Source organism: Panthera onca, chromosome A2, assembly GCF_046562875.1.
Source record: "Panthera onca isolate mPanOnc1 chromosome A2, mPanOnc1 haplotype 2, whole genome shotgun sequence".
In the NCBI taxonomy this organism is placed as follows: domain Eukaryota; kingdom Metazoa; phylum Chordata; class Mammalia; order Carnivora; family Felidae; genus Panthera; species Panthera onca.
Window position 1 is genome coordinate 54764601 of NC_138340.1, and position 27239 is coordinate 54791839.

Genomic DNA, 27239 nt, shown 5'->3' on the forward strand with positions numbered 1-27239 from the left:
TTAGTAACCAGAATATCTAAAGAACTCTTTCAAGTCAAAAATAAAAAGATAAAGCAGTCAGTTAAAAAAAAAAAAAAAAAAATGAGCCAAGGATTTAGATATTTCTTAGAAGAGGACACACATGGCCAATAAGCACATGAAAAGATGTTCAACATCAACTGGAAATGCAAATCAAAACCACAATGAGATACCACCTCACACCCAACAGGATGTTTATAATAAAAAAGACAGGTAATAACAGGTGCTGGGGAGGATGTGGAGAAACTGGACCCTCATACATTGCTGGTGGGAATGTAAAATGGTGCAGCCACTGTAGAAAAGTCTGGCACTTCCTCACAAAGTTTAAATACAGAGTTACCATATGACCAGCAATTCCACTCCCTAGTTATATACATGAGAAATTAAAACATACGTCCACACACACAAAATTACCCAAATGTTCATAGCATATTTGTCTATTCATAATAGACAAAAAGTAGAAACAACTCAAATGTTCGTCAGCTGAATGTAATGGATATGTAAAATGTGGTTTAGTCATTCAAGGGCTTATTAATTGGCAATAAAAAGGAACGAAGTGCTTGCTGACACACGCCACAACATGGATGAACCTTGAAAACGCTACGCCAAGAGAAAGAAGCCAGTGTCAGAAGGCAAAATATTGTATGTTTCCATTTATATCAGAAAAGTAGAGTATAGTCAGAAAGTAGAGTAGCAGTTGGTAGGGGAGGAGGAAGTGACTGCTTAATGGGTGCAGGGTTTCTTTTGGGGTGATGAAAATATTCTGGAATTGGGTAGTGGTGATGGCTGTACAACCTTGTGAAAGTACTAGAACCACTGCACTGTAACACTAAAAGGATAAATCTTCAGGTATGTGAATTTTATCTCAAATAAGCAAAAAAAGAAAACCAGACATATTTGAACAAATAAATCAAGGTATGTAGTATAAACACGGGTGCCTGGGTGCCTCAGTCGGTAAAGCATCCGACTTCCACTCAGGTCATGATCTCGCGGTTTGCGAGTTCAAGCCCCGCGTCGGGCTCTGTGCTGACAACTCAGAGCCTGGAGCCTGCTTCGGATTCTGTGTCTCCCCCTCTCTCTGCCCCTCCCATGCTCATGTTCTGTCTCTCAATAATAAATAAATGCTAAAAAAAAAAAAAAAAAAAAGATGTATAAACAAATGTTTGTTGTATCTGGTTAGAAAAGTGAAAAACCAGAACAGCAGAAAAGATCATAAGCAGAGAACTGACTAATAAATCACCGAACAACCATATAACAGAAGGTTGTGCAGCTGTTAAATGATGCAGGTTGTCATGACAGAAAGATGTGCTGAAGAGAAAGAAAGCTTAAATGAAAAAAGGAAAAGATCACTCCCCACACACTGTACCAGTGCTGCGTCCTGGTTCTGATACCATCTTGCAGTCTTGCCAGATAAACTGCTGGGAGCAACTGAGTAAAGGGTACAGGGGAGCTCTGCAGTATCTTTGTGCTTGCTCAAGGTACGTTATTTTGAATTTTAATCTTTCAAAGTGGAAGGTTTAAAAAACAGATTCTGAAAATAGCTCCCTTTAGGTGCTTTGTATATATTCCGTTATTCATGAAAAACTTCCACACCACAGAGGAAGGAATAGGTAGGAGCACACGTCTGACTCTGCAGCTCTTTCTCTTAACTGCTACTTAAATACCACAGTTTGTGTCCTTTCTCTTCCATCCAATGACCATGACTAGCTTCTCATTTACTGAGTGTCACTGGATGCTGTGTGCTTTATAAAACTAACTCAAGTTTCCCAGCACCCCTGTGTCGGGGGTACTGAAGGAAACAGAGATGTAGGAAAGAGGGCACATGGCTCCCAAGAGCGGTGCTGGGCTCCCAAGATAGCAGACTCTGGAGTCTCTTGGTTCTTATTCTCAGTCTCTGCATGGATGGCACCATGGAGCTGCTGTGAAATCCCTTGGTAATCAGGTTTTAAGGTTATTTGGGCCTTACTTTCAGGCTTCTGGTTTCTCTCTACCCCACTATGCATCAATCACTGTCCTGAATGGCTACTGGGTGACGACAGCAGCACACTGGGTGTGATTCCCATGTCACATACATCACCAGTGCCCAAAGACAGGAAGCTCAAAGCCCGGCATAAGGGCCAGAGGATGGAAAGCTGCTGTTGGTGCCAGCCAGCAGCTCTCACTGTTGCCTTTTCTTTCTCAAAAAAGGATGTTCCTAACGTGCTGAGTGGGCACAGCGATGTGCATGTGAATAGATGAGAAGGAAGCCTTGCAGGTAGCGTGGCTCTGGTTCTCAGGGCAGTAGCCATGGCAGCACTGTTACGAAGTCGCTCCTTTTAGAGAAGAAAAACCGGACTTCAGCCATGGCGCGCTGCTACTTCATCATCACTGGGTTATATTTCTCATCTCATAGTTTCTGATGTAATCAGTTTCCTTGCCTGGATAAAACCTTTCTCCTAAGTTATCTTCACAGGGGTTAGCCAGCTCTCTCTCTCCTGGAATGACAAACACCTCTGTTCACAACAAGTTAAATTCCATATGGCTGATTTGCTCTTAGTTTTACAATTGTCAGAATCCTGCCTGAACTTCCTCCTGCAGGTCATCTAATAAAAAGGAAGGGGGTGGGTGTGGATAATTTAACAGTGTGTCAACTTCAACCAAAAAAAAAAAAAAAAAAAAAAAAGGAACTAGCAGCTTCTGCCAAAGGCCATCTTAGAATAAGCAGCCATTTCCCTAGCATACCAGTAGTTTGCCAATGTGTGTACTGAGGTGGAGGTGGTGGGGTGGTTAACTGATTTGAGAGCCACTGAATTCTCACCAAACTGAACTCTAGATCCTGACATGTTACAATGACTATAACCAGCCAGTCCTGAGTTTCCAAAAAGTCCTCAACATCCCTAAAATAAATCACAGATGGCTGTATAAGAAGTAAGGTGAGATGCAGAAGGCCATGCTTTCGAGGTTGTCTCGGAAGGCCAAGAAGGTGGGTGCACAATTCCGAGAAGCAGTCTGCACGGCAACAGAAAGATGGAGAGTAAGGCATAAGTAGAGAGCATCACCTTGGAATCCGTGGCCAGGAGAACCGTACCATCCTCGCGTATCAAAGGCTGTTGGATGTTCACAAGCATCCCTGGATCAAGAAGACCTGTTTGTCTATTTAAGACATAAAGAAACCCAGAGTAGCTTCCAACATTTAATGCACAGTATGATCATGCTGCATTGCTCTGTCCCTTCCACATCTGCAAAGCTGTCTGAAGAGCACAAAAGCTCTAACTGGACTCAGCCACTGAGTGACTAACAACCCCCCTTCTCTCTGCAACGAGATGCACACAGAGCTGGGCCTACAGCCTGAAACAGGATGCCACACAGACACATGTCTCCCCGCTCCCACCCCTGCTCCCCCAAGCTTCCATGCTGACCACAGACGGTGACTGCTCTTTTAAATAAAGTTAACTTGATCTTCAGAATATCACCAAGGAATTCTCAACTCTAGTTCTTGCTAGGATAGAGTTTGGATTTCTTATTTTTCTTTTCTGTTCTTTTTCAATTAAGTTCAACAGATTACATGAAAGCAAAAAGACATAGAAGTTAACTTGTGGCACTATTTGAGACTACCTGAGGAGTTAGGCCTTTTGTCTATACTGCAGAAAAACTCCATCTTGAATTGAAGAGCAACTGTTTTCCTGTATGAAACTACAGGACATAACCTGAGCCCCTGATGCAGGAGAAATTCTGACCCCATCTTAAATTAGCCATCCTCAGGCCTATCCACAGGTATGACTGGAACAGCTCCAAAAAGGGTAGGGTGGGGCAAGACAAGGCTGAAGGCTGTGGCAGCATGCAGGGAGCCAAGTAAGTGCCCTCCAAGGGACAGCTCAAAGGCTGATAGCAGTGTGACCCTTTACCAAAACAGGGACTGACCTTGCTCCATCTTTATCTGCCACAAACGTGGGAGTGGCTATCAGAGGACTTCTCAGGTCCTTCCGGATATAGATTTTCTCAGTTGAAGCAGCACAATTGCTTGGTTTCTCCCGTTGTACATCAAAGGGCTTCCGTTCACTCTGTACAGCTTAAATCACAACATAAATATTCACATTTAGAGGAAAGAGTCAAGTTATTAAAAACTACATCTTTCCAGGCAGCTGGGTGGCTCAGTCGGTTGAGTGTCTGACTTTGACTCAGGTCATGATCTCATGGTTTTTGAGTTCAAGCCCCGCATTAGGCTCTGTGCTGACACAGCTCAGAGCCTGGAGCCTGCTTCGGATTCTGTCTCCCTCTCTCTTTGTCCCTCCCCCACTTTGAACTACATCTTTCAAAGTAAATTTAGGGGTTTTCCTTAGTAAGTTTGTTACTACAGGGATGATAGGTTCTGGTGCTAGACGCATCTAACTCCATTTTCACAGTGGACTTTTCAGCCAAAGAGGTGAAAAACTCAAAGCCAAACGATATGATGTTAAATCCAAAGGGCTAAAGAGGGTAAGCACTGCCTGCTAAGACAGTTGAGCACGGCACTTGTATGGCCTTGTGGGGGGCCCACCCTGAGGACTCTGGCTTTTCTCTGCCTGCTGGTAACAAAAGGCACTCTCTGGAAGAGAAACACCCATCTTGAAGTTGGTCCTTAACAGAAATCTTGTCTAACGCACGTGTCAGAAAGGAAGCATTCCAATGTCCAACTCAAGCCTGCACGGCTTCTGCAAACTGTTTAATGGGGTGTTAGTTTTCTACAACACTAGCAGTCTCTCCCTTCAGCAATCTGGCCTAAAAGGGGTATACAGGCCAGAAAGAAATGAAGAAAATAAAAACCTTTTCAACAGAAAGAAAGGATGAACCCCAGATCCAATATGTAAGTAAGAGGGTCCCATTTTACAGATGAGGACCCTGAGGCTGAAAGCAGTGACATGTCTTCCCCAGGCCCCACAGCTCCTAAGTGACAGAGCTGGGGTTTGACACTCCACAGCCTGTGTTTACCCCACTGCCCTGTGCTGCATCCCGATTTATCTGGAGGAGGTTTCCAAATACTCCACGGGAAATGACCAATCCCAGCAGCATCAGTGCTGGAACACCTAGCTGACCCAGAAGGGAAATAAAGTGAAGCCTCGGTGGATATTTTTCTCTTAGAGTATTTTAAAGCCAGGGAGAGAAACTTCACTTTCTCTCAACTTGCTAACTCGGGCGGCTTCTTATTATTGTTACTCACATTCCATTTTCATGCCCATCTCTAAGCATTTTTTCAGCCGGCAAAACTGACAGCGGTTCCGGTGATGTTTATTGATGATGCAGTCTTGGTTGCTCCGGCAGCTGTAGGTCAGGTTTTTCCTTACGCTCCTTTTGAAGAAACCTTTGCAACCTTCACAACTGACAGCCCCATAGTGACGGCCTGAAAGGAGAAAGAGTGTGTGAAGCAATTCACCAAGAGAAGAGGTGATCCGCCACAGGCCCTGTTTCTAAGGTCACCTTCTATCAAGGTGACTGGCACAGTGTCAGATACCGGCAGCCACAGGACAGCCACAGGCCCGAGCATTAAGCATGGCACTTAGGTTCTTCCCATAATTTTCCTATAATCTTTAAAGTAGCCCTGTGAGGTCATGATGGAAAAACAGGAGCTCAGATAGGTTAAGTGACAGCTGGTAAACGGCATGACCTCAATGCTTTTAGTACACAGAGGACCTAACATGCAGGAGGAGCCCATGGATAACGGCTGAACCACAGTGTCCACTTGGGTGCACCTGGTCCTGGCTCTGCAGACCTGGGCTTGTGACACTACCCAGTGCGCCTATCCTGCTGACAGTGGCACACAGCAAACACATGCATGACTTTTCTAGCACATAGGGTCCTACTCCTCCTCCATTTACTCCCTCTATGTGAGTCTTGTCCTGGGTCCTGGGGAAGCACAGGGGCCGTGACTGCGTAGGCCCAAGGTGAGGGAAGGGTGCATGTCATGTGGCTCACTTGGGTTAGGTATTCAGACCCTTTTGGAAACACAGTTCTAGAAATGCATTTATTACACATGGTTCTTTTTTTCTAATCTTGTTTACTTTGGGGTTTCTAATTTCTAATGACGAACTTTTTAATGACATTAAAAAGAGCCCCCCATCTCAGTTACCCTTCCAAATTCTCCACATTTTTCCACACACATCACACCTCATTTGTTCCTAGCTGGGACTGACCATGAAACTCCCTTGGTTTGGTCTTCTGTAACCCAGTATCATAGCTACATTGCTGGAAAGGATCATCACTGATGGCAGCTACTGAGTGAGTGTCCCACAGTCCTAAGCTCTCACATGCAGAGCCATTCCAAGTGTGTATTTGGAGGGTCTCAATTTTGTGGCTTTAAGAATAGTGCTAGGGGCACCTGGGTGGCTCAGTTGGTTAAGCATCTGACTCTTGGTTTCGGCTCAGGTCATGATCTCACAGTTTTGTGGGTTCAAGCCCTGCATCAGACTCTGTGCTAGCAGGACAGAGCCTACTTGGGATTCTCTCTCTCCGCCCCTCACCCACTCTCTCTGTCTCTCTCAAATAAACAATAACAAAAAAAGAACAGTGCTAAAATTCCTGTGTAGACATCACTTTTCCTTCTTTGCAGTGTATTTCCTTAGCCTCTCTAGACTTTAGAGTGACCTCTAGTATCTGGAGACTGTGGCACTGGAAGCCTGTAACTAGGCCATTCCTTTAAGCCCAGAAAGAGACTGACAAATGGGGAAGCCAAGCAGATTCTGTGGGCCTCTTCATTATGTTCATGCTTCATTCATTTGTTCAAAAGTTTGCAGAATGCCTCTTCCTGCTGAGCAAGGAGACAGGATATAGTGGTCTATACAAAGATGATGAAGACAGAAGCAGCACTGGCTTCAGAGAAAGGGGGGGATGGGCTGGGCTTTGCCCTGTTCAAGACAAGGGGTGGAAACAGAGGCAAGGCACCCTGGCAGAGCAAATGATGCCATGAGCTAGGAGTGGAACTGCAGCTTCTGACCTCTGTGGATGCTTGCCTGGGCTGTCTTCCTAAGATGTTTGGTCCATCCTTTTTTAGTCTTAAACAGGATCACAAAGTGCCCAAAGTTCCTAGGAATTCTGTTACCATAGACTAAAGTGGAGCCAATCATAAAACTCAGGCCTATGGCCCTAACACAGCTGAAAGAGTATCTTATTAAATACTTGTCCATCCTTTGATCGTTTTGTCAGCACATTCACTAAATACTTCTCCATCCTTCCTGCTCACCTCACCTTCTACAGCTCACTGGTGTTAGCAGGCTGAATTTTGAACTTTGGGGCCAGACATCTTCTCTAGTCTCCTTGCACTCACATCCTAACCACAGAAGCCCGAGTTCTTCCCCAAAGACACCATGGATATGGACAGTAAACTCGCTGGGCCCTGGCTCAGGAGTTTACTCCCTGGAATGGAGTAAATTACATCCATTGGTGGGGATGTAAATTCCCAATGGTGGGGAATTACATCCCCACCAGCTGGAATGCTTCTCTTTTACCCAATGCATACACACTCAACCTCCAAGTCTCACAGAATGTGACTGCCGCTGGGGGACCTTGCCTGACCCTGGGGCTCCAGCCAGAATTGCATGCTCCCTCCTCCATTACAGCAGTAACCACACTGGGTTATAGTGAGGGGATGACAGAAGATGATGAAGATGATGAAGAAGAAATAGACAAGTAACACATCTTGTGAAATAGCAAAGCACTGTGCTGATATTACCTAGATTAAAGAAACGACTGCTTTCTTAGTAGTATATAAATATATAACTAAGATTTACAACTCACAGAAATAGTACCTTGACTTTTTCTTTTGATTCTAATAATCTGACAAGTTGGTTTGCTTATTTATATTACTACCCCACTAAGAAAACTGGAGTTCATGTTTTGAAACCTACAAACCTACAGAAAATGTTCTCTCTCTGGTAATTCCCCACCCCCACCCCCATTTGGTTCATGACTTTGGACCATGAAGTGCACCTATAATCTAGGATTACTTACCAGAGGCTTTGTCGCCACAGACTACACAGTACTCTACCACCTGGGGCCGCTGGACGTCAGCCTTCCCCAGCAAACGTTCCACACAAGCAGAGTCCGTGACGATCTAAGAAGAATTGGGAAACAAGCAAAGTGCTGATTAAAAATCAGATCGTTAAAGCAAAGTAATGTTTAACTAGAAATTCCTAATCTTGGGTTTCTAAGCAGGAGAACCTTGGGCAGAACTGGGAAAATCCCACTTGACAACTTAGCCGGATATCCAGAATGGCTCTGTTGCTCACCTAGACTATGCCCCTTCAGCTGTGGTGGTGGTGGCAGGGGGTGGGGGGGTGTGTGGTTTGTCCAAGGTCAGACATTGATTTTCACTGGTCTATTCTCCTATCTGGCCAGCATAACCACCCAGGATGGGGAGCCCCATGTGGGAAATCACATGCAGATGCCTCAACATGAAGATACTGCAGGTCTTTCTGGCTGCTTCTCCATTCCCATGAAACAGCTTAGAAGTATGCAGAGAGGTGTACTGGGCAGTGAAATAATCAAGCTTTATTAATTAAATAAGTAGGTCTCTTCTTGAGGCAGCTGGTGACCTCTGAACACTGTTATTTCTTCTTCACTTGTACATGACTTTCTAGGTGACAGTGTTACTCATCTGGAAGAATACTGTAACTGACATCAATATGAGAAAGTGAAAAATACCTGTTATTAAATAATGTACCAACCGTAACCCTTAACATGATTTCTGTATAGTGGGAATATATACAGCAATTATATAGAATGACTTCTTAAAAAACATGCAACAAAATCAACAGCCACCTTCCCATGAACAAGGAGTAGTCTAAATAAGCAGCGAAGAATTTTGATTTTAGATGATCAGCATGTAGTGTGGGAAAGGAAGAGGTAGTATTTACTAACTGCATTAGGAGGTGTCTCAAAAGCACAGTTCTGAAAGCTGAACATAATTTGTGTCCTGAACCCAGCTCTATCAGAAGAAAAAAAAAATCATTCCCTTTCCTTATTTTTCTCTACAGCAGAAAGTCCCCCCGACCCCCACCCCCCAAAACATGGATTCTTAGTAGTATTATTCAGAAGGGCCAAAAGGTAGAAGCTCCCCAAACATCCAACAACAGACGACTATATAAAAAGTGGTCTATACATACAGTGGAATATTATTTAGCCTTAAAAAGAAAGGCAATTCTGACACAGGCTACAACATGGATGAACCTTGAAGACATTATACTCAGTGAAATAAAATAAGCCACTGCAGAAGAAAAAGTACTGTAGGATACCACTTACATGAGGTCCCCAGAATACCAAAGTCATAAAGACAGAAAGTAGGATAGTGGTTGTCAGGGCTGGGGGAGGAGGAATGGGCAGTTAGTGTTTAATGGGGACAGAGTTTCAATTGGGGAAGATTTTAAAAAGAGTTCTGGAGATGGGTGGTGGGGATGGCTACACAATGTGAATGTACTTAATGCCACTGAACCGGGCACCTAAAAGTCATTAAGATAATAATTTTCGGTTATATTTTACCATAATTTTTAAAAAATTAAAAACAAACAAAAACATAGATCCCATCTTGACTTTCACTAAATCTGCTCCACGCTTGGCCACCATGAGACAGTGGCCTTGAGTTTGCTTCTCTAAGTGTCAGGCTTGGACATTCAGCGCTTCTCAATAACTCTGCTTTCCGTCAAACCCTTGCTCTTTTTGTTTCTCTATCTGCCCCCTCCCCATCTCACCCTGCCAGCAAAGGGAGAACCATGGCAGAGATGGAGATGGTGACTGAGGGACCCAGAGGCAGCAGTTCACAGGAGCAAGTTAGGACAGAATGAAGAGCTGGAACCAGTCCTGACGACCTGGATGAGGCTGAAGTGAGCGTTAGGAACAAGTCAGTCTTCTCCGGACTGTGGTCAGCCCTAGATGGTGCCCCTAAAATGTCAGGGGCCAAGAACTACTACCGTGCAGTCTTACTTTAGTTAGAACGATTCTTTAGTGGCCTCAGTGTCAGCTTGCCCATGCCAGTCTCCTGTGGGCCACTTTTTCTCGCTCAACATCCATTCCATCTGAGCACTGCAGCTGGCTGCCTTCTGGGCTTTGCCCCTCACTTGCGGGTTTTTTACTTTAGCCAAAGCATAACTCTGCCATGCCTGCAGGTCCTCAAAGGAACTTCTAGAGATGGATTTGGCTTCCAAGACAGAGGAAGGGTCAGAAATAAGTGCAGAAACAAATGCCTATCAACAGGCCTCACCTGGATCCTGCCAGGGACGAGGTTGTCTGAGGTGGTGAATATGAGCTGCTTGGCACTGGAGGTCTCCGGGGAAGCCAGGATCACCTTCCCAGTTCCAGCTCCATCTGGGCTGGTCAGGATGAACTGCTGCTTGGGGGATCCGGAGGCGTCCACTGCGGTGACTATCTGGATCTTCTGTCCTGTCTGCTGGTCTGTCACAATCTACAAGACACAACATGGAGGCTGCTCTCACGGAGCATCATGCGACTTGTGTACTTGCAGGTGGTGCTCAAAGCGGTGACTGCCCAATGCCGTCCTGGAGTCAATGCTGGTCCAAGATGCAGTTTCACCAGTGCATGGTGAAATGAGAAAAACAAAACACAACCATGAGTTTTTTCAGAAACCAATGATCATAGAGCTAATTTTATTTTGGGATGATATCCTTCCTGTTTTTCATTAAAATGCCCTTTAGGGTGTGTGTGGGGTGGGTACTGGATGAAGAGTGTCAAAAGATACAAACTTCCAGTTGTAAGATAACTAAGTACTGGGGATGTGATGTACAGCATGGTGACTGTAGCTAACTCTGCCATATGATGTATTTGAAAGTTGTTAAGAAGGTGGATCCTATGAGTTCCCATTACAAGGAATAAACCATATTTTCTTTCTTTTTCTGTATCTGTATGAGATGATGGATGGTAACTAAACTTACAGGGGTCATCAGTTCATAATACATGTAAGGCAAAGCATTATGATGTATACCGTAAACTTACACAGTGCTGTGTGTCCATTATAATCTCAATAAAACTGGAAAAAGAAAAGCCCTTTCTTTTATGAAATGGAGATAATAATAGTAGATGATAGGTTTAACTAAAAAAAGAAAAAAAAAAAATCCTTGGGGCGTCTGGGTGGCTCAGTCGGTTAAGCACCCGACTTCAGTTCAGGTCATGATCTCATGATTCCGGAGTTCGAGCCCCAAGTCAGGCTCTGTGCTGACAGCTCAGAGCCTGGAGACTGCTTCAGATTCTGTGTTTCCCTCTTTCTCTGCCCCTTCCCTGCTCACATTTTGTCTCTCTCTTGCTCTCTCAAAAATAAATAAATATTAAAAAAAAAAAATCCTTGTCCTGGACATAATAAACTCCAGAGAAGTCCTGATCCTGATTTCTCCAAAGGCTACTACCATTCAGGGGGCCAGCTGTCAGAGCCTGCCTCTTCCCAGAGCCCCTGCCTTAACTGCATCAGTTACGATAAAAATAGTTGCTACAGCAAGAGTGACTTCTCATTCCTGCTCACGAAATTTTCTGAAGCTGTTCTACTCCCTGTCCTGCCTTCTTCTAGGCCGAGTGCCCAGCTTGGAGCACTGCTCACCTTCTCCTTGGGGACAGCAGGAGGGCCTCACAGCAAACAGGATTCTTGGGGCTGTTGTGGTTGGGCCTTGGACAAGCGGAGATGTACTACATCTCTGACTAGAACTCAGTTCCCTATACTGTATTTATTGCCAGGTCTGGTATCCACATCTTGATAGATGTTGCCTTGTGACACACCATTCCAAGGTTCAGACAGCAAACTTCTACAGAATCTAGCACAACACCTTTACCAACTATCCAATATGAAAAATTAGATAAGGTTGGTTGGTTCAAAAGCAAATGACATAGGTAAGAAAAGATCCAATTACCTAATATATGTTTACTAGGTGTTCACTATGTGGCAAGCACTATTCTCAGTACTAGGGATAGGTACATGAATACTACAGAGCTCCTATCTCATGGGGTTAACCTTCTAGAAGGGAAACAGACTATGAACACTGATATTGTGGAGCATCAGTCTTGGTAGGTGCCTTGAAGAAAACTGAAAAGCAGAGTAAGTGGACAAATCATGTCAAGGGAAAGGAGGCAGGGGAGCCATGTTAGAAGGAAAGATCTCTCTGATGGAGTGATGTTGAGCAAACACCTGATGAAGCAAGAGAGGAAGCCATACATAAATGTGGCAAAGTATGTTACAGGCTGAGGGCACACAGCAAGTTCAAGACCAGAAAGAAGAGCAGACTGGGAACAGGATACAAGAACAAATCCTTAGCTGATGGCTGGGCATGAATCCTGGCATATCATCATTTCCAACTAACGTGTCAAAAGATCTTTAAGGATAAAGAAGAAAGATTTCAAAGAATGAAAGGAAGTACCTTTCACTGTTACACAGGCAGATTCCTGTGGCATACATACCGAGACTCCCCTGGAAAAGTAAAACATGAGATAGAAAACTTTGTAAGAAGAATTCTTTAAAAAAAAAAAAAACAAAAACCTTTCCTACCCAATGAGGAACTGAAAGACCACAGACAGACTGGTTGACACATACTTCTCTCAGCTGCCACAAAAGGGACTCCTACCTTAGTTAAAAGGTAACAAGCTGGCCTTTGGAAGGCCCTTACAACTTTGAGATCTAGGAGTTAAGTGTTTGACTTCCTTTTCATGTCTATCAAAACTTACCTCCTTCCTAAACTACTTTCCCTGTTACAAAGTCAGATAGTCACGAGGGCGCCTTGGTGGATGTCGGCCGGTTAAGCGTCATGAGCTTAAGATTCGTGGGTTCAAGCCCTGCGTCGGGCTCTGTGCTGATGACTCAGAACCCGCTTCAAATTCTGTGTCTCCCTCTCTCTCTGCCCCTCCCCCACTCGCACTCTGTCTCTCAAATATAAAAACATTAAAAAAAATTAGAATGAAATAAAAAGAAATGAGAGAGTCATGTGATTGAAAGGATCTTCAATCACCAGCTATAACCAAGGCATGGCTAGTAGAAGTCCTTCACATGTTCAGAGGTGATACACTCTACATCTGAGTAGACACAGTAATGGGCATGTCACTGCCTTTGCTGCTATTCCCCAGGCCTCTTGGTTGAGGCATGGCAGGTATGGAGCTAGGGCAGGGGTGGGACGTAGGAGTGATGGGGTCTAGACAGGGACAGCTGCTCTTGGTGGCTGTATGTAACATATCCTAAAGCTCAAACTATTCTTTTCTTTTTTATTTTTTTTTTAATTTAATTTTATTTTTTTATTTTTGGGACAGAGAGAGACAGAGCATGAACGGGGGAGGGGCAGAGAGAGAGGGAGACACAGAATCGGAAACAGGCTCCAGGCTCCGAGCCGTCAGCCCAGAGCCCGACGCGGGGCTCAAACTCATGGACCGCGAGATCGTGACCTGGCTGAAGTCGGACGCTTAACCGACTGCGCCACCCAGGCGCCCCTCAAACTATTCTTTTCTATTTCCCCCCCAAAGGTTCAGGGTCACAGAAGAACCCCAGGGTGACCCTTACACAAACTTTGCTGACAAACACAAGCAGGCAGACTCCTGTTTAATGAAACCAAGGAAACACCGAATTGGGAGGATGTAGGGGCACCCATGTGGCTCAGTCGGTTAAGCATCTGATTCTTGATCTTGGTTCAGGTCATGATCTCCTGGTTTGTGAGTTCAAGCCCTCCGTCAGGCTCACGGCGCAGAGCCTGTTTGGGATTCTGTCTCTCCTTCTCTCTGCCCTTCCCCACTTGCACTCTCCCTCTCAAAATAAATAAATAAACTAAAAAAATTGAGAGGATGTATGCGGACTTATTAAATCTCCTGTGGAGGGGCGGAGAAGAAGCGTTGTTGGTAGAACCAGTGTCCTCAAAAAGACATGGTTACGTCCTAACCCCCAGGACCTATGAATGTGATCTTATTTAGAAATAGGACCTTTGCAAGTGTGATCAAGTGAAGATGAGTCCAGACTGGATTAGGGTGGGCCCCAAATCCAATGACTGGTGTCTTTACTACAAAGCCATGTGCCCATGGAGGCAGAGACTGGAGTGGTACAGCTGTGAGCAAGGAACTCCAAGGACTGCAGGGAAGGACCAGAAGCTAGGTAGGAAGGCATGGAGGGAAGCTTTTCTAGAATCTTAAAGAAAGCATGGCCCTGGCAAACACCTTGATTTTGGGCTTCTGTGCTCCAGAACTGTGAGAAAATGAATTTCTGTTGTTTTAAGGCACCAAGTTTGTGGTAATTTGTTATGGCAGCCCTAGGAAATGAATATGAGAAGCAAACTTTATTTAATCTCTTCACTTGGAACAAATGTTCCTACTCTATGCTTGTAAACGATAACGAATGGAGGGTAGGGAGGACTGTAATGAGGGAGGTCTTGTTTCCTGTGTGACTCTTAGGCCCTCCACAGCTTGGCTATGCAGTACTGCTATGATGCTTGTTTTGAAAAGCTGTACTTGTTTCAATGTGACAGATATACTAGGGAATAATCTAGGCACAATGTAAATCTTTTGTCTGTTTATGCATGATTTCTCTGAGAAACAGTGTACACCCAGAAAATGACACCCAAGTGAAGTGAGCTAAGTGGGAATAGCCAGCTCTGTGCATGTGGTATTGCTGCTTTCCCTAGTTTCAGATCACCCCACTCACAATCATTCAGGAGCTATAATCCTCTCACACCCCCTCCACAAGTAAGCTTCAATATCTTTCAAGGCAAAGTGCCATATTGTATTGTGGTCATTATGTGTTTCTTAACTATTTAACATATATAAAACTACTGTTTACATTAAATTAAGTTCATACCTGTTTTTTAGTGTGTCACCAACAGTTTTTAAATGTTATGCCACTAAGCCCATTTCCCCCCACAAGCCCTATGGTTTCTACTGCAAAATTTGGCAGTGTGGGAATCTTTAGGAACGCATATGTCACATTATTAGAGGAGACTACATACTCTACAGGCCCAAGGCCCTCTCTACTTCTACCCTAAAAGGACCTCAATGTGACCTGACTTACTGCCATTCTCCTCCATGTTACCCACTCTCTGTTCCAGCCAAGCTGGGCTCATGATTTATGTTGTAAAGAAAAACCTGCAAATGGGATAGCCTAAAGGTAAAACCAGCCAATGGATAACTTTTGCTTGATCTCCCAGAGTTTAAAATTTTTATTTATTTATTTTTTAATTTTTTACTGTTTTTTTTAAATTTATTTTTGAGAGAGACAGAGATAGAATACGTGTGGGTTAGGGGCAGAGAGAGGAGGAGACACAGAATCCGAAGCAGGCTCCAGGCTCTGAGCTGTCAGCACAGAGCCTGACGCGGGGCTCAAACTCACGAGCTGTGAGATCATGACCTGTGGCAAAGTCGGCTGCTCAACCGACTGAGCCACCCAGGCGTTCCCCAGAGTTTAAAAGTTTTAAAAAACTGGTTGCCAACACCTGAAGATAGAGTATTTACCATAAAAACTGGATTTATAGTTCTTGTGACAAGCTGGAAGCTGAGGCCATCCTGGACCTAAGTTCCCTGTGGTTATCAGCTGGCTGTGTGTGGCTGCCCCTTCAGATGGGTCATGGGCTCTCTGACTAGCCTTAATCTCCAACTTGACCACCTTTTCCACTGCCACCTGGTCCTGTAAACACAAGTTTGTGATCCTGAAATAGGGCTTTGCAGATAGAGCTATGAATGGAATGCTCACTCTACTGCTTCCCAACTGGGTCACTGTGGAGCAGTTATATGAGCTTTCTGAGCCCCTGTTTACATATCTATAAAAAAGGATTCCTAGGAAAGTGAAGCAATATGTGTGTGAAAGCACTTGGTACACGGCCCAGAACATAAGAGGACCTTGATAGAAGTATTTCCTGCTCTAAGCTCTCACGTACTTCTCTCCTCATTGGGAAGCCTTGTCTTATCCCTTTCACTTCATCCAATCTCTCCCAGTGACTACAGTCTTTCATTCATTCCTCAAATGCTTACAAAGAGGGTCTACCCTATGCCATGGGCTTTGCTAGATTATAGGCATTACGGAGATGGCTCTTGCTCTCGCTGAGCTTTTAGTTTAGTGGGAAAGTGGCAAAAAACAAGTAAACAGACCAACCAGTGAACAGTTTAAGTTTATGATAAATGTTATGAGGTTAAAGATCTGGCTGGATGGAGTAGAAAACACAGGCACTTAACCTTTCAGAAAGAGAGGTCAAGGAAGGTTTCTGTGTTAAGGCGGCATTTAAAACAAGATTCAAGGCTAAGAAGGGAGTCGGATTAAGGTTCAGGGAAAAGTGTGTTCCAAGTACTGGGAAATGTTCTGGCACATGGAAAGCCCTAAAAGGAAGGAGCTCTTAGAACTGACATCAGGTCCATGGACAATGAAGGCTCCCCTACAGGGGGAGGTGGGCTGGCCTTGCGTGGAGTCAGGATTTCATTCCACATACAATGGGAGCCACTCAAGGGTTTTGTCCTCCCAAACCAAGTCTTTAGGTTTCTTATTTTATATCTATCTTACATTACACTATTTTTTACACACACATACATTTAAAAATATATAAACATATATAAAATTTGTTAGATTGTTACAAGTCAGGGTATATTAAACATAGCAGGACAATAGTAAAGATAATTAAATTAAAAGTAAAGGCAAAAACCTGTTAAAAATTTTTTGACCTATGCAAAAAGGTAAATCAATCTTTCACTTAAAAATAAATTTTAAGGGGCGTCTGGGTGGCTCAGTTGGTTAAGCATCTGACTTCGGCTCAGGTCATGATCTCACGGCTCATGAGTTCAAGCCCCGCGTCAGGGTCTCTGCTGACAGCTTGGAGCCTCCAGGCCTGCTTCGGATTCTGTGTCTCCCTCTCTCTTTGCCTCTCCCCCACATGCATGCTTTCTCTTTCAAAAATAAAAATTTAAAACAATTAAATAAATTTTAACACATATGAGAAGTTAGTACCACTCACAGGCAAAGATCAAACAACTATATTCTCCATTCAGCCTAATTCAATCTCTAGAAAGTTTAGGCAGGTAAAGTATTTCACAAAGCTTTCCTCCCTGAGTAACACAAAACAGTGTTTTCTAAACACATTCAGGATTTTAAGTGAGGGAATGATGGGCTTTGCATTTTAAACAGATCTTCCTAGATACTGGATGGAAAAAAATATAGGAGAAAAGTAGAAGCTGAGGAACTGTTAGGATGTCCCTGGAGAAGCCCAGGTGAGAGCAGAAGGTAGTGGCTGTGGGACTGTGGAGAGCAGAGGACCACTGCGGGATGCAGGCTGGAGGGAGATGCAACAGCATGTGTAGGTGGGAAGAGATGTAAGGACTGGAGAATGAAGAGCCAGGAATGACTCTTAGGTTTCTAGCCTGAACAATGGCATGATGGAAGGGCAAGGGCTGGTAGGAATTCAGAAGTCTGTTTTTAGCCTGCCAATTAGGAGACGGCCGAGTAGATGTGTCAAGTAAACTACCAGATAGATGAGTTTGGAGCTCACAGTGTATTTCTGGTTTCAACTTCAATATAAACAGCTTAGAAGTCATCATTCCACCTTAACAACAAGAAAAAGCAAGACAAAATGAAAATCAATGACTTCCCTCGGGCTTATCAGAAAACTTGAGGATGCAGGGCAAACTCTATTCCAAAATCTGGAGAGAGGTGGATTCACAAAGTGTGAGATCTGCTTAGCTGGAGCAGAAGCCAACCTGGAGGAACACTCAAAACGTAACTGCAATGAGTTGCTGAAGACTCAGCACAGACTAGCATGCGAGTAAGAAACTCCTGAATACCACAGGCTTAGGAGGGTCCCTCATACTTTCATGGGTTTTAGCTCCAGAAATCCCACTTGGTTCCCAAGGTGAAAAGATGAGAAAGATTCCCTGGTGGCTCTGGAAGGGAAGGGGAAGAATTTTTATAAAATGAACTCAAGGGTTTCTTCTGTAAACAAATGACTATTCCGCAGGGGAAAAAGGCTTTATACCTGAGTCTATCCCACCTGGGGAGAGGGGATTTCTTCAACTCCAGGCCCCTCAGGCTCCCTTATCTCATCTAAGGGGGTAGGCAGTAGAGGAAATTAATACACACTTGTCAAGGTCACAGCCTGCAATATGATTTATAAGAAGTATATATTTGGTCATTCAGATGACAAAAGTATATTTTTCAGATATATGTGATCTTCATCCACAGTTCCTGAAAATACTTTAGAGCCATAAAAGTGAAATGAGTGTCTTGTTATTAATGAAGATGACTTTTGGAACCCCTCCCCAGGGCAAGGACTGGTTGCCAGAAGGATCAACGATGGGATGAAAGGGTTAGAACTTTCATTTCCCCCTCCCCTGGAGGTTCTGGGTTGGGGGAGGGGCTGGAGGTTCAATCAGTCAACAGTCAGTGACTTAATCAATCATGTCTATGTAATGAAGCCTCCATAAAAACCCAAGAAAACAGCTTTTTGGCCCATTTGGGAACTTCCATGCTTGGGGAACCAGAAGACTTTTGTGTGTCATTAAGCTGTCTGTCCCCAAGTTTCGCAAGGACAAAAACTCCTTTGTTTCGCACTTTGCTCTAGGTATCTCTTCATCTGGCTGGTGATTTGTATCCTTTAATAAACTGCACATGAATAAGTGCTTCCCTCCATTCTGTGAAATGCTCTAGCAAATTAATTGAACCTAAGAAGGTCACTGGAACTCTAATCTGTAGCTGGTTAGTCAGAGGTATAGGTAACAACCTGGGACTTGAGACTGATGTCTGAGGTGGGACTAGGGGGCAGTTCTATCAGGTTGAATTGTTAGTCTGTGGAATCTATGCTATCTTTACACTGATAGTGTCAGAATTGCTTGGTGTTGTATATGTGGGACTCCTCCAAACTTGCCCCCAAGTTAGAACTAGGTCCAGGAACTCTTACAGGTAGTCCAAGGACAAAGGCCCACTAAAATACTGAGATTTCATCATAAGATTGTAGAATGCTTCTGCTCTCCCACCTTACCACCACACCAACAGGGCTCCAGTGTAACAGGGGATTACAGCTGGAAGAGCTTTAAGATATAGACACTCTAAAGAAGAGTATCCAAGGAAGCCCAAAGTCAAGAGGAGAGACCAAGACAAAGGCACTAGAGGAATCTGAAGCCTTTGGACCTATAGCCACAGAGAACATCATACATAGCTCAACACGTAGCCAGATCAACATAAATCCCCATACTATAGGCTCATTTATCTCAGCTCCTATTATCTAACATAGACATTACCTGATTTTAAAAAGAAAATGTACAAGGCATGCCAAAAGGCAAGAAAAACAATCCACAGAGATAAAGCAAGCATCAGAATCAGATTCAGGGCACAAACATTGGAATGACCAAACAAGAACTTAAAATACAAAGATTAATATGTTAAGGTCTCTAGACGAAAAGGACAACATGCAAGAACAGAGGAGAGAAGATGGAAATTCTCAGAAAGGAGGAAATGCTAGAATTCAAAAACACTGTGAAAGTGAAGAATGCCTTGATGGGATCATCTGCAGACTGGACACAACCAAGGAAAGAATCAGTGAGCTTAAATTTTTTTTTTTTTTTAAACGTTTATTTATTTTTGAGACAGAGAGAGACAGAGCATGAACGGGGGAGGGTCACAGAGAGAAGGAGACACAGAATCTGAAACAGGCTCCAGGCTCTGAGCTGTCAGCACAGAGCCCGACGCGGAGCTTGAACCCACGAACCGTGAGATCATGACCTGAGCCCAAGTCGGACGCTTAACCGACTGAGCCACCCAGGCGCCCCAGAATCAGTGAGCTTAAAGATAGTGATACGGGAAACAAAGGCAGAAGGAAATGTAGATAAAATTAAATTTCCTTATAACTTGCAGTTCGTTGACAAATACTTGAGGCAGGCAGAGTAAAACATTCCTCCAATAAACTCCCTCTGTCCAGTCTTACTAGAGGGAAAACAAACCTTAACTTGACAATAGCAAGGCCTCCCTTTTGCCTTTACCTCCCCCAACTTCGTAGCACTGTATATAATCAGTCACTCCTCACAATCGCAGGGCAGCTCTTTCTGCCCATGGGTCCCGTCTCCATGCTTTAATAATATCACCTTTTTTGGGGCGCCTGGATGGCTCAGTCGGTTGAGCATCTGACTTCGGCTCAGGTCATGAGCTCGAGAGTTCAAGCCCCGCGTCGTTGGGCTCTGTGCTGACAGCTCAGAGCCTGGAGCCTGCTTCTCATTCTGTGTCCCCCTCTCTCTCTGCCCCTCCCCCACTCATGCTCCGTCTCTCTCTGGGAAATAAATAAACATTAAAAAAAATAAAAAATAATATCACTTTTTTTGCATCAAAGACATCTCAAGAATTCTTTCTTGGCCGTCAATTTGGACACCCCCTGCCTCACCCCCCTCCAAAACTGCATCACATAGGTCAACAGAAACATCCCTAACTGAAATGCAAAGGGAAAAAGCAATGAAGGAACACAAAACAAAACGTACAAACAAAAAACAGAACAGAGTATCCAAGAATGTGGGACAATGTCAAGATACAGCATATACATAACTGGAATACCAGAAGGAGAATGAAGAAATACTGGAAGTAATAGTGGCTGCTGAGAACTTTCTAAAATTAATGCCAAGCAGAATAAATACTAAAATACTATATCTAGACAAATCCTACTTGTAAGGCCAAATACAGATTAAAGACAAGAGGCTTAATTCTGTGAAAAATAAAGGAAGAAATTTCTTTCCCCTGCCTTTTAGAACTTGTTCTCTGTCCTTTTCATATGTATGTAAATCTTTATAATGGTTAGAGGAGCCTCTTGCCAGTCTTACAACTCAGGAATGTGTTCTCAAGGATCTGGGAGCCACCATTTCGAAATGCAAACTTGAAGACAACTCCCTTACCTCCTAGGCCTCTGGGAGAGTAAGGACCTAACTTGGTGGGCACCTTGCTATTTGCAAACTACCTCCCATCATAAAGATTTAACAACTTTTCCCCCTTCCCCTTCCTCAATAAAGTGGTTTCCACAATTTCCATGATAAAGTTAGGATCTTAAAAACATGTATGTAATGGGTTGTACCCGCTTGGCTATACAAACGAGTAAAATTCCTTTCCATCTTTGCAATTTCTTAGAAGATTGCCTATAACGCACATTACATTCTGATTTAATGTTTACTGAGGAAGAGGAAGAAGAGGAAGAGAGGGAGGAAGAGAAGCAGGAGGAGGAGGAGGAGGAGGAGGAGGAGGAGGAGGAGGAGAAAGGGGCACCTAGCTGGCTCAATTAGCGGAGCACACAACTCTTGATCTTGGGGTTGGGGGTTCAGGTCTCACACTGGGTACAGAGATTACTTAAAAATAACATCTTTGAAAAAAAAAAAGAAGGAAAAAAACTCCTGTTTCTCTCTTCTACCTTTATGGAGAGTTTTCTGGATTGGGAGAAGATTTTGTTTCTTTTCACTATATTTCCTCAACATATTCAAACCACAGAAAACCAAAGACAAAGAGAAAATACTGAGAGAAGTCTGGAGTGGCGGGGTAGGGTAGGGAGGTGAAACACCTCACCTATAGAGAAACAATGGATAAACAAATTGTGGTCTATCCATAAATTGGGATGTTATTCAGCCATAAAAAGTAATGAAGTACAGATTCATGCTACATCATAGATAAATGAACATCATGCTAAGTGAAAGACACTATACACAAAAGGTCACATACTGTGTGATTCCATTTATAGGAAATATCCAAAATTGGTAAGTCCATAGAGATAGAATGTAGACTGGTGGTTCCAAGGGCCTACAGGGAAAGAGGAACAGGGAGAAACTGCTCAATGGGTAAGGGGTTTTACTCTGGACTGATGAAAATGTTTGGAAACTAGATAGAGGTGGTGGTTGTACAACACTGAGAATGTATTAAATGCCACTGACCTGTTCACATTAAAATGATTAAATTTTACGTCCTATGAATTTCACTAAAAATAATTTTTAAAAAACAACAACCAACAAGTCAAGGAGAAATACTTTCTCAAACACAAACTAAGAAAATTCATCACCAGCAAACCTGCCCAATAAATATTAAAAGCTTTTCTTTAGTTAGTAAATGATATAGGTTAGAACTTGGATCTACTTAGAGAATGGAAGAGCACTGTTGTAGGAATAAGTGAAGGTAAAATAAAATCTTACTATTCCTAATTGATCTAAAAAATAATTGTCTAAATTAATAATAATAACAATGTCCTATGTGACTACAGCATGTGGTTAAGTGAAATGAATGACAGCAATGCCACAAGGGACAGGAGGGAGGAATTGGGAACTTGGTTATAAGAAACCTATATTACATGTGAAACAGAATAATGTCATTTGAAGGTAGGCTTATATCAGCTTAAAATAATTACTGTAAACTTCTAGGGCAACAACTAAAAACATCTGTAGAGATGTACATTTGATATATTAAGAGAAGAGATAAAAGGGATCAACTAAATTGCCCAATCAAGACCAAATAAGGCAGGGGCACCAGGATGGCTCAGTCCCTTAAGCCTCTGACTCTTGGTTTTAGCTCAGGTCATGATCTCAAGGGTTGTTGAGCTCAAGCCCTGCATTGGGCTCTGAGCTGACAGTGCGAAGCCTGCTTGGGATTCTGTCTCCCTCTCTTTCTCTGCCCCTCCCTTGCTCTCTCTCTCTCTTTCAAAAATGAATAAATAGGGGCACCTGAGTTGGTGCCCCTTAACAGTTGGTTAAGTGTCCGACTTCGGCTCAAGTCATGATCTCACAGTTCGAATCCCGCATAGGGATCTGTGCTGACAGCTCAGAGCCTGGAGCCTGCTTCAGATTCTGTGTTTCCCTCTCTCTCTCTCTCTCTCTCTCTCTCTCTCTGCCCCTCCCCTGCTTGTGCTCTGTCTTTCAAAAATAAACGTTAAAAAAAAAAAGTTAAAAAAAATAAACAAACATGATAAAAACCCAGATGAGGCAGAAAAAGAAGACTCTGGCAACAAATAGAAAATAGTTAAACATGGTTGACATTAATGTAAATACAGTATATCCAGAACCACTTTAAATGTGAATGGTCTACACAGACCACTAAAAGACAAAGACTCATTTCGATAGAAAAAGAAGACCCAACTGTACATTGTCAACAGGAAACCCTCGACACAGATCAAAAGTAAAGGGATGGAGAAAAGACATCATGCTATCATTAATCAAAAGACAGCTAGAGTAAGCGAATTTAAGTTAAAGACAAAGTAGACCTCAGAACAAGGAAAAAAATCACGCATAAAGAGGGGTATTACATGATGACAAATGGGTCAGTTCCCCACAAATACATAACAATCTTAAATGTGTACGCACCTAACAAGAGAGCATCAAAAGACAGGAGACAAAAACTTGTAAAACTGCCAAGGAGAAAGAGACAAATCAACTATTATAGCTGTAGAGATGTCACTGCTTCCCTGTCAGCACCTGGTAGATTAAGCAGGCAGAAAAATCAATAAGGATATAGTTGACTTGGACAGCACTATCAATCAACCTGATATAACTGACATTTATAAAATAATCCATCTAACAACAGCAGGATACACATTCTTCTCAAGCTGCAAGGAACATCCAATAATATACATCACATTCTGGGCCATAAAATATACCTTAAGAAAAAATAGGAATCATAAAGTATGTTCTAGGTCACTACTAGACTGATTAAACTAGAAATTAATAAAAAGTTTTTGAAATTCCCAAATATTTAGAAATTAACACACTTCTGGATAACACATGGGTCAAAGTAGCAGCAATAAAAATTTAAAATATTTTGAACTAAATGGAGGTCATAGCAGAGGTCTAGGCCATAGACATCCATTTGGGAGTCACTAGCATAAAATGATATTTAAGCCATGGGTTCAGAGAAAATACAGAGGGGAGAAAGTGGGACCAGAATGCAATCCTGAGGAACTCCAACATTTAGCAGTCTGGCTACATATTATATTCGGTTTTTATAAATTACTTCCTCTAAGTTTTCTGAATATTAATCCTATTAAACAGATACTTAGCTGATCGATCCTAGATATTTCAGAAAAATGGTTCTAGAAAAGCCTAATATCTTAATATATGTATCTTTATACTTTATACTTTTATGTATATGTAAAATACCTTTAATGTAAAAGATAATGATAATAAAATTAGACATAATTTTCAAGAAACCTATTGGTTGAAAAGTAAATGGAGTAGAGCTATGGAGAAAGACAGGTAAAAAAGTAATTTCTTATTTACGATTATATAAAATTTGAGTATCACAACAGTGATAAAAACACAACAGTTTTTATTACATATTTTTAGATGAATAATAGAAACACAAAACTTATATAGTAGTGATATTTCACCTAGCAAACTAAAAAAGATTAAACAGTATATATAGCATAATATACAGTTGAGTGTGTGGGGAAATGGGCGCTCTGATATTGGGGTGGTGGGAGTATAAGTTGGCACAACCTCTTTCGAAGGCAGTTTGGCAACAACTGTCAAAATTACACACGGATACTCAGCTAACATCATACTCAAAGGCAAAAAGCTGAAAGCTTTTCCAATATCAGGAATAAGACTAGGATGCCTACTCTCGCTGCTTTTATTCAACACAGTACTGGAAGTCCTAGCCAGTGCAATTAGCCAAGAAAAATAAGTAAAAGGCATTCAAATTGAAAAGGAAGAGATAAAACTGTCATCACTACTTGCAGATGCCATGACATTATGCACAGAAAATCCTAAAGACTCCACCAAAAAACTGTTAGAACTAATAAACAAATTTGGTAGAGTTGCAAGATACAAAATCAACATATAAAAATCTGTTTTTTTAAAAACTTTTTAATGTTTATTTATAGTTGAGAGAGAGAGAGAGAGAGACGAAGAGACAGAGCGTGTGTGTGAGTGGTGGACTGGCAGAGAGAGAGACACAGAATCTGAAGCAGACTCCAGGCTCTGAGCTGTCAGCACAGAGCCCGACTCGGGGCTCAGACCCACAAACTGTGAGATCATGACCTGAGCTGAAGTGGGACGCTTAACCGACTGAGCCACCCAGGTACCCCTGTCGTGTTTTTTTTTTTAAGTTTATTTTGAGAGAGACAGAGTGCATGTGCATGTGCAAGTGGGGGAGGGGCAGAGAGAGAGTGGGAGAAAGAGAGAATCCCAAGCAGGCTCTGCACTGTCAGCTCAGAGCCCGATGTGGGGCTTGAGCCCACAAACTGTGAGATCATGACCTGAGCTGAACTTGAACGCTTAACCAACTGACTCACCTAGGCGCCCCTGTTGTGTTTCTATACACTAATAACAAGCAATCTAAAAGAGAAATGAAGAAAACAATCATTTACAATTACATCAAAAAGAATAAAATAACCTAGAAATAAATTCAACCAAGAAGGTAAAAGATCTGCACACTGAAAACTGTTAAGACATTAATGAAAGAAACTAAAGAAAACACAAATAAATAGAAAGATACTTGGCACTCATAAACTGGAAGAGTTAATATTGTTAAAATGTCTGCACTACCCAAAGCAATCTATGGATTCAATACAATTCCTTTCAAAATTCCAATGACATTTTTCACAGAAACAGTACAAAGCAATCCTGAAATTTTTACACAATAACAGAAGACCAATAGCCAAAGCAATCTTCAGAAAAGATTGGAGACATCATGTTCTCTGATTTCAAACTATATTATAAAGCTATAATAATCAAAACAGTATGGTACTGGCATAAAAACAGAAATGCAGATGCATGGACTAGAAGACAGCCCAGAAATAAACCCACACATATATGGTCAATTAATTTATGACAAAGGAGCCAAGAATATACCATGGGGAAAGAAAGGACAGCCTCTTCAATAAATGATATTGTGAAAGCTGGATAGGCACATGCAGAAGAATGAAATGGGACCATAATTTTACAATACACAAAGGTCAACTCAAAATCAACTGAAGGCTTGAATGTAAGACCTATAACCATAAAATTCCTAGAAGAACACATTAAAAAAATAGTAAACTCAACATCAGTTCTGGTGATCATTTTTTGGATTTGACACCAAAAGCAAAAATAAACAAATCAAACCACATGGAACTGAAAAGCTTCTGCAGAGCAAAAGAAACCATCAACAAAATGAAAAGACTAACTACTGAATGCGAGAAAATATCCATAAATTATGTATCTGTTAAGGGGTTAATATCCAAAATACATAAAGAACTAGGGGGCGCTTAGGTGGCTCAGTCGATTAGGTATCTGACTCTTGATCTTGGCTCAGGTCATGATCTAGCAGTTCGTGGGTTAAAGCCCTGTGTTGGGTGGGCTCTGTGCTATCAGTGTGGAACCTGCTTGGGATTCTGTCTCTCTCCCTCTCTCCATGCCTCTTCCCCACATTCTCTTTCTCAAAATAAATAAACTTAAAAAAAAAAAAAAAAAAAAGAACTCAAACACCTCAACAGCAAAAGCAAACTTTAAAAAATGGGCAGAGGATCTGAATAGTTACTTATTTTCCCAAAGACGACAGAAAGTTGGCCAATAGGTATTGAAACAATGCTCAACATCACTCATCATCAAGAAAATGAAAATCAAACCACAATGAGATAACCCCTCACACCAGTCAGAATAGCCAGTATTTAAAAAAAAAAAAAAAAAAAAAAAAAAGCAGTAACAATTGTTGGCAAGAATGTGGAGTAAAGGAACCCTCATGCACTGTTGGTGAGAATATAAACTAGTGCAGCCACTGTGGAAAACTGTAAGGAGGTTCCTCAAAAAAATAAAAATGGAAGTATCATATAATCCAGCAATTCCACTTCTGGATATTTATCCAAGGAAAACAAAAATACTCACTCAAAAAAAGATATATGCACCCCAGGGGCACCTTGGTGGCTCCGTCGGTTAAGTGACTGATTTCGGCTCAGGTCATGATCTTGCAGTTTGTGAGTTTGAGCCCCGTGTTGGGCTCTGTGCTGACAGCTCAGAGCCTGGAGCCTGTTTCAGATTCTGTGTCTCCCTCTCTCTCTGCCCCTCCCCTGCCCATGCTCGCTCTCTCTCTCTCTCTCTCTCTCTCTCTCTCAAAAAAAGAAGAAACAACATTAAAAAATGCACCCCAAAGTTCACTGCAGCATTATTTACAATAGCCAACATATGGAAACAACCTAAGCGTCTGCTGATGGATGAATGGGTAAATAAAATGTGGTAAATATGTGTGCATGTATATATGTATGTATGTGTATTTATTTATATACAAATGAATACCTATTCAGCCATAAAAAAGGATGTAATTTTGCCATTTGTGACAACATAGACCCTGAAAGTAGTAT

At 42.4% G+C, this 27239-nt stretch overlaps 1 protein-coding gene across 5 annotated transcripts in view; it reads right to left on the reverse strand.

The window, feature by feature from the left end:
• Window positions 1-27239, reverse strand: part of NR2C2 (nuclear receptor subfamily 2 group C member 2) — a 94792-nt gene that overhangs the window by 17029 nt on the left and 50524 nt on the right. For all 5 annotated transcript variants that reach the window (XR_013554109.2, XM_078442734.2, XM_078442732.2 and 2 more), the window contains 5 exons: window positions 10223-10423; window positions 7978-8080; window positions 5195-5374; window positions 3919-4066; window positions 3057-3150 (listed from right to left, as the gene is read on the reverse strand). Coding sequence is in view for 4 of the 5 variants with exons in the window: in XM_078442734.2 (XP_078298860.1) it covers window positions 3057-3150; window positions 3919-4066; window positions 5195-5374; window positions 7978-8080; window positions 10223-10423 (726 nt within the window). In the remaining variant the exon portion in view is untranslated. The remainder of the gene's footprint in view (window positions 1-3056; window positions 3151-3918; window positions 4067-5194; window positions 5375-7977; window positions 8081-10222; window positions 10424-27239) is intronic.